We start from the raw sequence: 15,000 nt of genomic DNA, 5'->3' as shown, positions 1-15,000 counted from the left end.
GGGAGAGAAGGAGGGAGGGAGGGAGAGAGGGAGGGAGGGAGGGAGAGAGGGAAGGAGGGAGGGAGAGAGGGAGGGAAGGAGGGAGGGAAGAGGGAGGGAGGAAGAATGGCCTTCCGCCATTTCTGCCACGCTTGGCAACGGAGGACCCATGACACAGCAGGTCTCACGACAGCGTGCAAAGTGGTTGACGGTGCACTACTCAACAACCCAGGTGTGTGTGTGTGTGTGTCATACAATGTGATGATGGGGGTTTAAAGGTTGTTGTTTTTAACGACGGAAAATGTGAAGCGTGAGAGAGGTGAGGAACAAGCGGGGTCAGCACAACTGTCACAACCCTCATTACTACTCTCTCCCACAGCCTACCCCAGTGTGCACACACACACACACACACACACATACACATACACACATACACACATACACACACACACACACACACACACACACGCACGCCCATGGAACATGCTGCTGCACACTCTCCCACACACTCATAAAAAGAAGACACACCTTTGTGGTCCCCTGAGAATGAGAGGTGAAATGTCAATGGAATTACAATGTTTTTAACTAATCTAATTATAATAAAATTAACACAACATGTTTTTTCTTCCAGGCCCCAGGGAATTGTAGACACCTCCGTGGAAACCCTTCCCCTGCTCTCTAGCCAATAGGCCTAGCCTAGTTCAAATGCAAACGAGGCCTAAACGGGATTTGATTGAGACTCCCACTGCGACGGTTGATTAAACATCAATCAAAATCACCATAGTGATGTCAAAAAGAGCACCGCCCAAAAATATGATCCAACTGCAATGCAGAGTATCTGCTCTTAGTGCGAGACCCCCACCCCCGCCCCCCCTCGTTCTCTGGCAATATTCCTGCATTCTTAAAGACCAGACATCGCATCACCACCGACGAGAGCCAATGGGGAGATGGCGAGAGATCAGCCAGAGGTCGGCGTCTAAACAACAAGATAAGCTGTGGCCGTTCCTGGTTCCTCTGATGACTCTCTGGTTCTCTAACCCCCGGTCCTTAATCTGCAACCCATCCACCATACAGGGCCTTTGTTGTGTTATAGACTCAATTTAAAATGGATTACATTTCAATGAATTTGCCATCGATCCACACACACCAGAATGACAAGTTTATTTTTTAAATTTCAGGAAATGTATTCAAATTGAAGTACAGAAATACCTCATGTAGCCTACGCAAGTATTCAAACCCTTTGCTATGGCACTATTAAATGCAAAAAGGTCTGATGATGAAGAGGTATCCTCATGATGCGACCTGTCATTCTGGGGTGTTGTGTACGTGGATCGATGGCAAAATTATTTTCATTTAATCCGTTTTGAATTGAGTCTATAACACAAACAAAAGGTGGAAAAGGTGAAAGGACCCTTTCCGAAGGCACTGCAGCCCGCAGCAAGGTGAGACCAGGTCAACGGGAGGTTACTTTCACATCGGCGCTCAAGGAAACAGAGGAGATGAGAGAAGAAGCCACTTGAGAAGGACGGAGATGCCGGCCTGACCCTAGTCAACTGTGTCCTGTGTGAGACAGCCACTCTGCTGCAGTGGAAAAACAGAGAGAGGACTTCAACCCCTGGGTTCCATCTCCCGCTGCTGTGATACCAGATAATTGCTGTGTCTGTGATGAGCACTCCGGCTCCAAAGGAGCGGGGGGGGGGGGGGGGACGGAAAAAACAACAACTCTTTAATGACTTTTTCCATTGGATCTCTGATAAAGGTCGAGAATAAAAGTGAAAGAGTACAAAGGAGTGGGCAGGCGTGCAGGCGTACACACACACACACACACACACACACACACACACACGAACACAGACACAAACAATGGCCCCTGGTCCTAGCATAGATTTGTTTTTCTTATGATGACTGATGGATAGATGATTCACTTACTTAGACAAATGTAAGTTGTTTTGGATAAAGGCGTCTGCTAAATGTAAAAAATTTAACACACACATACTGTAATGGTGACATATCTGTAATACTAATTGCTAGTAAGCATTAATAATGTTGATGTCTAATCACTTGATGCCTTAATCATTTAATCATTGTATTAAAGGTAGATTATGTATTAAATGTGTGTCCATGTTAAACATTATGCTGGATGTGGATAACAGCTTGACCTTCGTCTCACTTGTGCCAGGCACCCCTTGCTCAGCGTTGGATCAGCCTTGGCTTATGACTTTGTTACCAATTAGAGTAGAGTTGTTTGAACTAACAGAAACGGGGAGTTATACTTCTGGCTTTGAAGTGGAATATACAGTACAGGCCAAAAGTTTGGACACACCTTCTCATTCAATGCGTTTTCTTTATTTTCATGACTATTTGGTACATTGTAGATTCTCACTGAAGGCATCAAAACTATGAATGAACACATAGGAATTATGTATTTAACAATAAAGTGTGAAATAACTCTAAATATGTCTTATATTTTAGATTCCTCAAAGTAGCCACCCTTTGCTTTTTTGAATACCCCAAAAAGACAATGTGACTCCTGGATTATCCATCTACATGAGGCATATCCCTCTTACCTACTGTCTACAAACTGTTTATGAAACACAGGTCTGCTTGCCTGCATCCTACCATGGCTTGTAGACACAGGTACACTCTCTCCCAAACAAAAGGCATAGCCTACATTGATCTACTGGAATGCGGAATCGATGACTGAAAGCATCAAAGTGTTATACTATGTTTTTGGACATCAGAGATGCCCCCTTGGTACTCCACAACATAGTGTGACGATCAGTGCACTTGAGGAAATACAGTGACATATATGAATATTATATCAGATGTGTTACAAAGACTATTTTCTGCAAGTGATCTGTGGAAAGCAACTGACAGAACCAATCCCACACTCAGGATTGGAATGAAAACAGGCTGACCATGGACTGCTGTTAACTTAATTTTAGCCCTCAGTCAGTAGCTGAAAAGGCTATGCCAGCATGCCCCAGCCCAGCTTACGTCTCCAAACCCAGTGCAGGGCTATGCTGACGATGTCCAGATCTCCTCCAGAGAGGAGTGTGTTATCAGAAACATGCTGCATGTTATCAAAGACATGCTCTCATGCACGGACACAGTTCTTGGAAGTCAAAGAAACTAAAAAGGGCAGTATTGTATGAGAGACATACCGTTGGTACAGCTCCAAATCTGATCAACCCCCCCCATATTTACAAGACTGAACAAACCCACTAGTGTGTACTCCCGTCACGAAACATATTCCTACCATGGACACTTGTGTAATGTTGCCGGTGAGCAGGGGGAAACAAGTGAAAGAGCTCTCTCGTGATTCCAGGCTTTGAGATTATTGACATGTCCTCTCTGCCTGTCGTCACGACGCTAGAGAGGCTGTAAGAGGCCCTAGCCAAGGCTCCCCGTCTGTCTGCCCACGTGCATACACATTCCACGCAATGTTCTGAGAGAGACGAATAACAAAACTGTTCAAGAGGCGGGAAAGTGACACACATTCTACTGGAGTAGTTACAGTAGTACATTGTGTTCAACCTGTCAAAACATTGGGGAACTGCCCAATTTGTTCCCAGAATGTCGTGCAATGTAATGTTGTACAACCCTGCTGATCATCTGTTCATCTCCGAGTCTTTACAGCTCCCTGTCAGACAGACAGCAGCATGTCATGGTGTCAGACAGACAGCAGCATGTCATGGTGTCAGACAGACAGACAGCAGCATGTCATGGTGTCAGACAGACAGCAGCATGTCATGGTGTCAGACAGACAGACAGCAGCATGTCATGGTGTCAGACAGACAGACAGCAGCATGTCATGGTGTCAGACAGACAGACAGCAGCATGTCATGGTGTCAGACAGACAGCAGCATGTCATGGTGTCAGACAGACAGACAGCAGCATGTCATGGTGTCAGACAGACAGACAGACAGCAGCATGTCATGGTGTCGGACAGACAGACAGCAGCATGACATGGTGTCAGACAGACAGACAGCAGCATGTCATGGTGTCAGACAGACAGCAGCATGTCATGGTGTCAGACAGACAGCAGCATGACATGGTGTCAGACAGACAGACAGCAGCATGTCATGGTGTCAGACAGACAGCAGCATGTCATGGTGTCAGACAGACAGCAGCATGACATGGTGTCAGACAGACAGACAGCAGCATGTCATGGTGTCAGACAGACAGACAGCAGCATGTCATGGTGTCAGACAGACAGCAGCATGTCATGGTGTCAGACAGACAGACAGCAGCATGTCATGGTGTCAGACAGACAGCAGCATGTCATGGTGTCAGACAGACAGACAGCAGCATGTCATGGTGTCAGACAGACAGACAGCAGAATGTCATGGTGTCAGACAGACAGACAGCAGCATGTCATGGTGTCAGACAGACAGACAGCAGCATGTCATGGTGTCAGACAGACAGACAGACAGCATGTCATGGTGTCAGACAGACAGACAGCAGCATGTCATGGTGTCAGACAGACAGACAGCAGCATGTCATGGTGTCAGACAGACAGACAGCAGCATGTCATGGTGTCAGACAGACAGACAGCAGCATGTCATGGTGTCAGACAGACAGACAGCAGCATGTCATGGTGTCAGACAGACAGACAGCAGCATGTCATGGTGTCAGACAGACAGCAGCATGTCATGGTGTCAGACAGACAGACAGCAGCATGTCATGGTGTCAGACAGACAGACAGCAGCATGTCATGGTGTCAGACAGACAGACAGCAGCATGTCATGGTGTCAGACAGACAGACAGCAGCATGTCATGGTGTCAGACAGACAGCAGCATGTCATGGTGTCAGACAGACAGACAGACAGACAGCAGCATGTCATGGTGTCAGACAGACAGACAGCATGTCATGGTGGCTGAGACCAACATGTCAGAAGTAGCCACCTACTCTCTCTGTGTGTCTAGCTGTGGCTAGTACGGTGGACAAACGTGAGCTGATGGTTTCAGGGTAAAGACGGTGACATCAGGACACCAGACAGTGTTATAAACAGAGCTAACTTCCAACTTTGAAGCTAAAAGAACGTCGTGTTTTCATACCAGCAAATGCTTCTCTCTCTTTTTCTGTCAGCTGGCATCCTGGTGATGTTGGCCAAGTTGTGCTAGCTAGCTAGCCCTACAACAGTTGTAGTCCAACTTTTAGTCAAAAGAGGAGCAGGACAGACGTTTAAACAAACAAAACATTCGTCAAAAGTCGGTTCACCCACCTGAATGCGTTCGCTTCCTTGACAACGACTTCCAAACGTCAGCTAAGTGACTATTATCTTCCCATCCAGTAGCTAGGTGCGGCCACAGCAGAATGTCAACAACCTGATTGCGACATTACGTTAGTTGGCCATCGGCTGGACGGACGCTGCGCCGAAACTAAAACCTCTGTCGCAACCCTGCTAATTATTTGTGTACACTAGATCGAAATGAATCCGAGACCACCGTTGCTATATGTCATGTACATTATCGGATGCACGCAAGATCGCTGCTGCTGCTGCTGCTGCCACCCTTCGTCGCTATCGCCGCCATACCTTTGAACTCAGATGACCTCTCAACTTCCACCTCTTACCCGTGTAGCTGAACGTCAACAGGGGGCGCTGTTCGTGTAGGTTAGTTGAGTATTGACGATTGGTTGGGGGTTAGTAGGGCATACCAGCATATACTTCATTGGGTTCAGCCCAATCCTCATAGGTCTCTGAACACATCTGGCATAATGGCATTTTGTGAAACAGTGTATAATGTTAGTTTGTGTGTGTGATGCATGCAGAGCTGTGAATTCAAGGTCTCCTATTAAAGCAATGTCAATTCTTGCGCATGTCATTTGTTTCTTTTATCCACAGTTACCATACCAGTTCTTTACAAATAACCTAAACGGTTAGTGATGTGTGCAGGGGCGGATTTCAGGGATTGGGGTCCCTTTTCAAATTGCCATTGTGGACCCCTATTTCACTATTTGTATTTCAGCACTTTCTATGCAGAAGTCAGTAGGGCGGCTCAGGTGGTAGAGTCTAATGATCGCAAGGTCGGCGGTTCGATCCCCGGCTCCTCCTGTCCACATGTCGAGGTGTCCTTGGGCAAGACACTGAACCCCAAAATTGCCCCCAATGAGCGGGCCGGTGCCTTGCATGGTAGCTTGCCGCCATTGGTGTGTGAATGTGTGTGTGAATGGGTGAATGAGAGGCCATTGTAAAGCGCTTTGGAATAAGGCGCTATATAAGTGCTGACTGGTCTTTAGGATAGGCAACAATATACCTCTGGAACTGCATCAAAATAAAGCAAAACAAAAGGTTGTTGCTATTTGCTATTTGTATAAACACTTTAATGTATATATGTTTTAAAACATTGACATTGCAGATCCACTTAATTGCTTTTACCGTTTTGTTTTGTTTTATGTCTATTTGTTTCCAAACTCATCAAATGCACATTGCAAACATGATAATACCCAGGTAAAATCCCATTTGTTTTCATCAACTGGCCCACTGTGATTTGAAACTAAATGATTTGAAACAAATGAAACATAGGCGGGTTCACCACTGAATATTGGATGTGGTGGTCCTGGAGGATAATCATATGAATGTGGTGGTCATGGAGGATAATCATATGAATGTGGTGGTCATGGATACAGTCTGCTCAACTTTACTGTTCATTTTATGTGTTGAATATTGTGTATCAAAGGTTATTTTTCTTGGATCTGAGCGACTGTTTTGAATTCACTTTTTAGTTGCTCTTTGGTGTAAGCACGGACTGTAGCCACCTGTCACTGTGAAGGTCCTCTCCTCTGTCAGGAAAGGGGTAAAGGGGTGCACGTCTTTGCTTTGCTGTCAGCCGTCTCAATGTTACCACGATACCAGTTCAGTCGTTAGATCCGAGTCACGGCACCAATTGAAGGATCTTCTTGTCGATAATGATGTTATGAATCAATCTATAGAGGATAGTCGTGATCTTAAATGTGTTGTGTCATCTCTGGATAGATCAGGTGTGCAGCAAACACGAAGTGACAAGGATATTCAAAACACAGGTCGTAATGATCACTCAGGTTTATTAAACAGAAGGAGCTGCATACGGAATGAACGTCTTCTGGCATCTGAGATCAGAATTAGACAATCACACAAGGGCCAAGGTTGGTTTAAATACTCATGTATGATGTCACTAATCATATGATGTGGTGGTCATGGATGATTATCATATGATGTGGTGGTCATGGATGATAATCATATGATGTGGTGGTCATGGATGATAATCATAATGATGTGGTGGTCATGGATGATAATCATATGATGTGGTGGTCATGGATGATAATCATATGATGTGGTGTTCATGGATGATAATCATATGATGTGGTGGTCATGGATGATAATCATATGATGTGGTGGTCATGGATGATAATCATATGATGTGGTGGTCATGGATGGTAATCATATGATGTGGTGGTCATGGATGATAATCATATGATGTGGTGGTCATTGATAATCATATGATGTGGTGGTCATGGATGATAATCATATGATGTGGTGGTCATGGATGATAATCATATGATGTGGTGGTCATGGATGATAATCATATGATGTGGTGGTCATGGATGATAATCATATGATGTGGTGGTCATGGATGATAATCATATGATGTGGTGGTCATGGATGATAATCATATGATGTGGTGGTCATGGATGATAATCATATGATGTGGTGGTCATGGATGATAATCATATATGATGTGGTGGTCATGGATGATAATCATATGATGTGGTGGTCATGGATGATAATCATATATGATGTGGTGGTCATGGATGGTAATCATATGAATGTGGTGGTCATGGATGGTAATCATATGAATGGTCATATGATTTTTTGTTGTTGTTGTTATCTTTGTAGGGGGGCCCCTGGTGGCCACGGAACCCCATTTCATTTGAAACAGATGAAACATAGTCAAGTCACTGGATATGTGTGTGTGTCTGTGTGTGTGTGTGTGTGTGTGTGTGTGCATGCGTGTGTGTGTGTGTGTGCGTGCCTGCATGTGAGAGAGAGAGAGAGAGAGAGAGAGAGAATGTGAGAATGAAAGAGAGACAGAGAGAGAGAGAGAATGTGAGAATGAAAGAGAGAGAGAGAGAGAGAGAGAGAGAGAGAGAGAGAGAGAGAGAGAGAGAGAGTGAGAGTAGCACTTAGTCAAACTCAAGACTTTCCATGACCTTCTCCCTGTGGCATGCACTCTATCTGAGTGGCTGAGTGGACTGTAGGGCTTTATCAGTAAACTTCCAAAGGGTCAGCGCATCAATTCAGAAAGGGAATGTAAGCTTCGCTGTGAAACGACTTCTCTGAGTGTCGCCTCAGTGCCAACCCACCTCCAAGAGAGACAAATCAATGACGACACACACACACACACACACACCCTGCCATTGGTGCATCCTGAGATAAGTACATCTAAGGAGAGCAAAAACTAAAAGTGATCAAGTTCTCGTCCCTCCTGGCCTACATTGATACCACTGGGTTTATTTTTATTTTTTCATCAATTAAGCTAATGTACCATGTAAGGAGGTCTCTGTTCTACATTATCCACTGTGTGGACACAGCAGTGATGAAACCATAAGGTCTATGTTCATGTTCACTCGAGTGTACCATTGTATGACATTGTCTGTGTGAGGAAGAGAGAGAATGTAATTTTTGGGCATTGGACATTGTGTCTTGAATGTATCTTCAAAGTCCTCTATTGATAGCACTTTAACAAGGTTTTATTGGGGGGTGGGGGAGGTACTCGGCTGGTTTGTTGTTTTTAAACATTCTTGTCCCTTTTGACCTCTTGTGCTTTTTGGGAGTTGAGAGAGGGGAGGAGAAGGGGGTTCAGAAAAGGGCCAGGGATGATTTAACTCAAGTCTTCCTCCCTTTCACCCGACACTTCCTCTGTGTCTACATAGCTAGTTGTTCTTTCAGTCTTACACAACCCTTTCATTGTTTTCACAAAGACGTATCCTTGTTTCTATCAGGTCTACATTTCATTGAGTATGTTACACACAGTACATAACACTAAATCAATCCCTCTCCTTAATGAAAAATACTGAAATATTACCCCCGACCCCCACACCTCTCTCTCTTTCTCAGAATTGTGAGGTGAGGCTGTTTTTTCCACTCTGGTCTCCAGGCAATAAGGATTAGGGGGAGACATAAGCTGTCTATTTATATCAAGACAGTCTATGGAAGAGCAGCAGTCTGTGGATTAGCACATTAACACACAAAAGCACATGCGTAACAGGACCCCGATTGACAGGCATTGATCAAAGCTCCCAAAGCTCTGGGACAAGATGGCAATGTACCCTGACATTACCCTATTAAACACAAGATGAATCCCTCTGATGCTGAGCCATTCTATTATCTCTTCAAATAACCATGTTGTATATGTGTATGTGAGTGTGTGTGTGTGTGTGTGTGTGTGTGTGTGTGTGTGTGTGTGTGTGTGTGTGTGTGTGTGTGTGTGTGTGTGTGTGTGTGTGTGCAGTATTGTAATTACATGATTGCCTTTGTGGAAGGGACATACTCAGAGCAGCTCGGGGGCACAGTATTGACTGAGTTTGACTTGAGCAATCGTTGAGGATTTGTTTTTGAATGGCAATCACTGCATCAGTCTCTTCTGGCCTCAGTGCAAGTATTGACTAAGACTTTGATGCTTTCACAGGGGGTAAGACACTTGATTGCAAAATGTTACTGAAACAGTTCTTGTAAAACAAAACCACGTCATATTTAGAGAAGTGATTGGACAGCACAAGGTCAGTAACATTTGTTCCAAATGTGAAACTTATCTTATCTCAACTTTATCTTATCATGACTGTTGTTGAACCCTTGGCACAAAGTGCTACCTGGCTACGCTCTCGTCCTTGGACCTGATCCAAATCCCACTTTTTCTTCTCTTTCTTGACCTCTTGACCTGTTCATCCGTCCACCACCTTTTGACCTGTTTATTCTTCCACGTCTCTTGTTATGCCCCTCTGTGCGTATCTCTCTCTCTCTGTCTCCTCATTGGCAGTGCCAGCTATGTGTACTCTTGGTGTCCAGTCTCCAGACAGGTTATAAATAACCAGCTTCATGTCCTGAGAGCTCTACTTTCTTCTCACACTTGAGGAACCATGGGAAAATAATCTTTCCCTTACACACATGGCACACATTGTAAAACACACACACACACACACACACACACACACACCAACAACATAGACTTCCAAAACATTACAAATAGCAGGGTTATAAGAACAGATGTATGGCAATGTCATGTAACATTACATAACCTGTGAGAATGCAGTGTGCTGTATGTTATTGCAGTCAAGCATGGGAAACTCGCTATGACAACAGAATGGGCGAGAGAGAGAGAGAAACAGAGAGAGTTTAGAGAGTTCACAGGGTAAGCCACTCTGTCAACCGTGATGCCAGGGCTCCAGTGAGAGGGTGAATGTGGTGTAGGTGTGACGGTCTGGGACTGTGTGTGTGTGTGTGTGTGTGTGTGTGTTTTGGAGATGGGTCTGGTTGTAGAGGAGAGAAAGAATGAGCGTTGGTGTGGACTGCCAAAGGGAGTCAGAGAGAAGTCAAGGGGGGGGGGGGGGGGGGACTGGAGGGGGGGCGGGGGACGTTGACTGGAGGGGGTGCAGGGGACGACGACTGTAGGGGTGTGTGGAGGGTCAAACTGAACTGACACACTGGGATCAGTGGCAGATTGTTTCCATTGGAAAGAATTCCAAGAATGGGCTAGAAGGGCTATCAGTGACTGTGCTTCGGGGACTGACAACAGTTTAATACATAGCCAGCCACACACACACACACACACACTAAAACATGCAGTGCTGCACACCAACACGCGTGTGCGAGACGCAATTTGTTCCCCCGATGTCACTGTGGTGCTCTGATCTCACCCCCTGTCCAAATGAAGGCTGTCAGCCTTTCTCAACCACTATGAGCTGACAACATGGCTGCAAGAAACTCTCAACGGTGCCACAGGCCTTCAGATGCCAGGAAAAAAACATGAAAAAGGTCAAGCAGATTGAGGTTCACTGGAGCTGTTCTCTAAAACTAGCAGCATACGATTAGTCGCACCAACCACACCCGAGAGGGTTGACTATTTTAATTGACGGCTCCCTGGGTCGAATTGCATTTGAACCTCAAACTCAAGAGAAGAACGCCGTCAGTGTTAACTACATTTAAACAGCAACACACAGCCAGACCTCACTGACCTGTTTTCCATATCCCATGCTACTACACTGTACTGTGTAGTTTGAGTGGTCCTGACAAGGCGCCGGGGGAGGGGGGACAGAGAAAGCCACTTGTTGCTCTGAGCCCCACCTCCGTCCCCACGGCCCTCGACGCTATCAGCCGGCAAGTATTAATAACTCATTAAGCATCGCGTTTCCCAAGAAGAAGGAAGCAGGGCAGAATGTCAGCTCATTGTTCTCTTTCCAGGAAGTGGGACCAAGGGCCTTGACGGTGCACCCCAGGCCAATCGGAGAAGCCCTTGCCCCCTGAGGGTCCTCCCCCATTCACTTTGATGGACTGCTCCAGGTATCAAGTCTGGGTCACTCGTGCATCACTAGTGAAGTGTTCACTTTCTATTGTCACAGAGAGCAGAAGTACTCCATTTGCTGAAGTTTTTTTATTGACTTTACAAGAATGTAATAGGTGAGAAATGAAGTTGACATGTCACAGCATACAGTATCCATCATACAACTGTGTATGTGGACAGTCGTTAGGGAGATAGTTGGTTTCAATAGGTGTTCTAGTACAGATAAACCTCTAAATGCAGTAGCAGTGTGGTCTTTACTTTTGGAAGGTTGCTATGAGACACATTATTGGGTGGCAACCTAGTTCCCAAACAGAAGGCAGTGCTTTAGTGAACCACTGGTGAAACATATTCAGAATGACACTGTTGTGGCCTGGGGTGGTCCAGTGGTCTAGCACTGCGGTCTACAGTGCACACATACGCCCATGTCGGCGTGGGTTTGAATCCGGCCCATGCCCTGCTGACATGCCCTCGCTCCCTTCTTCTCCTTACTTTCCTGTCTGTCTTCACTATATCTGTCCAGTAAAATGAAAAATGAGTGGGACTGCCCCACTCAGAAAAAAAGAAGAATGACACTGTTATTGTTTGCTATTTGCTACATTGCTATCTGTAAAATGTGCACCGAATATGCAGTCAGTAGGCTGCAGGAATGTAATCTTGTTGGTGTCTGAGAAAAGGAGTTTGGGGGGGGTGGGGGGGTAGGAGGGCAGGAAGAGGTTTGCGGTGTGTGCCTGCTGCTATATATATTCTGTTTACATACATCTACATTCAGAGAGAGAGAGAGAGAGAGAGAGAGAGAGAGAGCGAAAGAGTAGGCAAGTAAGACAGACTAGTGAGAGAGACAGAGAGAGAGATAAGCGATGCAGTGCAGGAAGCAACACAAGTCTAACCGCGGCAGGTGAGGAAAAAGGGGGTTTTCACAAAAGAGAAAATGAAAGCAGAAATAAGAGCTCTAGTCTCTTGAAAACAATTCTCTTGTTATGATAATGCAATACAGGGTTATCCCAGCCAACTTTCCCGTTACCTCTTTTTCACCTCATGTGTACCCATTTACAGACCTTGACTTCGCATAAGAAAACAGTCAGACAAGCAAATTCAAATGTTTATTTACAACCTCTGCGTTCATCACAGAAAAAGCGGTCTAAATACAAAAAAAGAAGAAGAATGAGAGCAAAATAGCGGCTAATCTCCCTGAGCTTTAAAAAGAAAATAAACGGGGACCTGGGGACAGCTGAGAGAGAGGTGATGTTCTGTACAACAGACAGACAAGTTCATATACAGTACTCAGAACAGAGACAATATTAAATATTGTACATAAGAGTGACTCATTTTCTCCCAAAATAATATATATATTTTTTCATTTTACATAAAGAAGATTAGACAGGTGTGCAACGTGAAAAGAATGTGACGAAAACATCCTCAGTTTTCAAATTGCATACAGCCACGATCGATGACTTACAGTAGCCGACTGATGTTGACAAACACTGATTCAAGATCATGAAAGGAAGCTACCATGGGGGGCTGATGCAATTGCCCATTTAATTTGTTTTATAGTTCAGCAATTGGGGTTTACTGGCTAACGCAAGGATTCTGTTTCGTACCCCACATGTTGGACTTGGAGGTGACAACCAGTGTGGCTAAGACAAGAAGAAAAAGAAAACAAGAATACCAGATAGGTCCACGGTTTTACTTCCTGGCCTTTCTTGAAAAGAAATACTCAAAAAGAAAGAATGCACCGAGTGGTGACCTTAGTCATTCACAGACCGATATGGGAAAGTAAGGCCAGATAGAGCTAGGAGCAATTCTCTATAAAAATGTGTTGGAAGGTTGTTTGACTTAAGTCACAAAAAAGCAGCTGGAGGGGGCTACATTGACTCTGAAGGGTTACATTTGACTCTGGGCGCTAACTTCACAAACAGGCTAGCAAACAGGCTAGCCACGTCACACTTCAGAGCTCAGTAGCTGTCTGAGATACCATACCCCATGTCATACCCCACGGCTCGATGGGACATCGTTTTAGAAGAGGAAACGCAATGTATTACACAAAATACACATGCTTTGACCTAAATGGCAATTTTCGGACTTTAATCATTGTGCAATAACATTGTGCAGCACCAGGATGGCGTACACCAGCAAGAAAAACATCTACATGACTTAATGTGAGCCTTTAAGCTCCAGTGTGAATCGGCCAGAGCTTATTGAAGTCTTACAGTATGTGCATTTTCTGCCAAAAGTAAACCAGAGTCAAGAAACAAAACAAGGTACTACAAGGCCTCAGATATTGGCTCTGAGGAAAAGATAGATATTTACATGTCCTTCATTATTCACATGTCCATTTTAGTGACAGACCATTGGTTTTAATAACTTTAGAATCCCTTAAATCTATCCCTATATTGATTCTCTCTTTCTCTTCCCCCCCCCCCCCCATAACCAATAACTATCGATTGACATCACGTTCAATGATGAGCAATCAACTTTCCCATCTCAGTATTGTTCTTCATTAGGCTGACGGGGGGGGCAGGACAAGGACACAAGCAAAGCATACAACCAGCCGTATTATTCTGTACTGTACATATCAGACTGTTATGACAGTAGGGAATCCACAATGGAAGTAAGTAACTACTTTTCCTTCACTTTTTTTTCCAACCTCAGTGTGAAAACAGTCCAGGGCTCCCTACTCTGCCTGACAGCTTCATGTGGACAAACTGTCTTGCTTCTGTCGCTCACAGTCGTCCAAATAAATCGGTCATCACAATGCACAAAAATTACCGAAACATACCACACCGACCAACATACGCACATACGCAACACTCAAAAGACTCTGGGACTCTGGTCTCTGGGATTCATAGACGGTGATGGCAATCACAGTCAGAAACATTTTAGTCCATATACTGAATGCAAGTATGAAAAAAAAAAAAAAAAAATCCCTTTGGGTGCCGCAGCAGTGATGCGTCTATGTGGCGTCTCTGGAGTCATGTGACCAACCGTTTGGGCCAATGGTGTTGGCGCTGTAGCCTGTCGCAGTACAAGAGTTGTCCATGGAGCGCTAAGCTGCCACACTCCCACTGGACCTTCATTCTGGGATGAGACACAGCAGGGGAGGGGCGGGGGGATGTGTGTGTGTGTGTAGGGTTCGGTTGGATAGGGTGGGAGGGGGTGGGGGGTTCCTATGTGTTTGTAAGGTACCGAGTATGTGTGTGTGTGTGTGTAGGGTTCGGTTGGATAGGGTGGGAGGGGGTGGGGGGTTCCTATGTGTTTGTAAGGTACCGAGTATGTGTGTGTGTGTGCGCCATGCGTGTGTATTGCTTCTCTTTAAGGGAGTGACACTTTGATGTCAAAGGAAGTAAACATCACTGCATCACTGATGTGTCAGTCTGGTCAAGTAGGGAGGTGCTGGCTGGGTGTGTGTGAGGGAGATGGAGAAGGGCAGTGGTGTGTGTGTGTGTGTGGGGGGGGGGGGGGCTGCTGGTTGCCCTCTAGTGC

General features: G+C 45.2%; 2 protein-coding genes across 2 annotated transcripts in view; both read right to left on the bottom strand.

Moving 5' to 3' along the window:
- Positions 1-5,500, bottom strand: part of lclat1 (lysocardiolipin acyltransferase 1) — a gene marked incomplete at its 3' end in the record, with an annotated part of 13,925 nt that extends 8,425 nt beyond the window's left edge. Inside the window, exon 1 of the mRNA XM_080533540.1 lies at positions 5,208-5,500. The remainder of the gene's footprint in view (positions 1-5,207) is intronic.
- Positions 5,501-14,993: 9,493 nt separating this feature from the next.
- LOC308150511 (protein LBH-like) overlaps positions 14,994-15,000 on the bottom strand; it is a gene marked incomplete at its 3' end in the record, with an annotated part of 11,410 nt that continues 11,403 nt past the window's right edge. Inside the window, exon 3 of the mRNA XM_080523333.1 lies at positions 14,994-15,000. This exon is cut by the window's right edge and continues 233 nt beyond it. Coding sequence (XP_080379459.1) covers positions 14,994-15,000 — 7 coding nt within the window.

This window comes from Nansenia antarctica (assembly GCF_963989245.1).
Source record: "Nansenia antarctica genome assembly, chromosome: 1".
NCBI classification, from domain to species: Eukaryota; Metazoa; Chordata; class Actinopteri; order Argentiniformes; family Microstomatidae; genus Nansenia; species Nansenia antarctica.
This window is presented reverse-complemented; position numbering and strand designations above follow the sequence as displayed.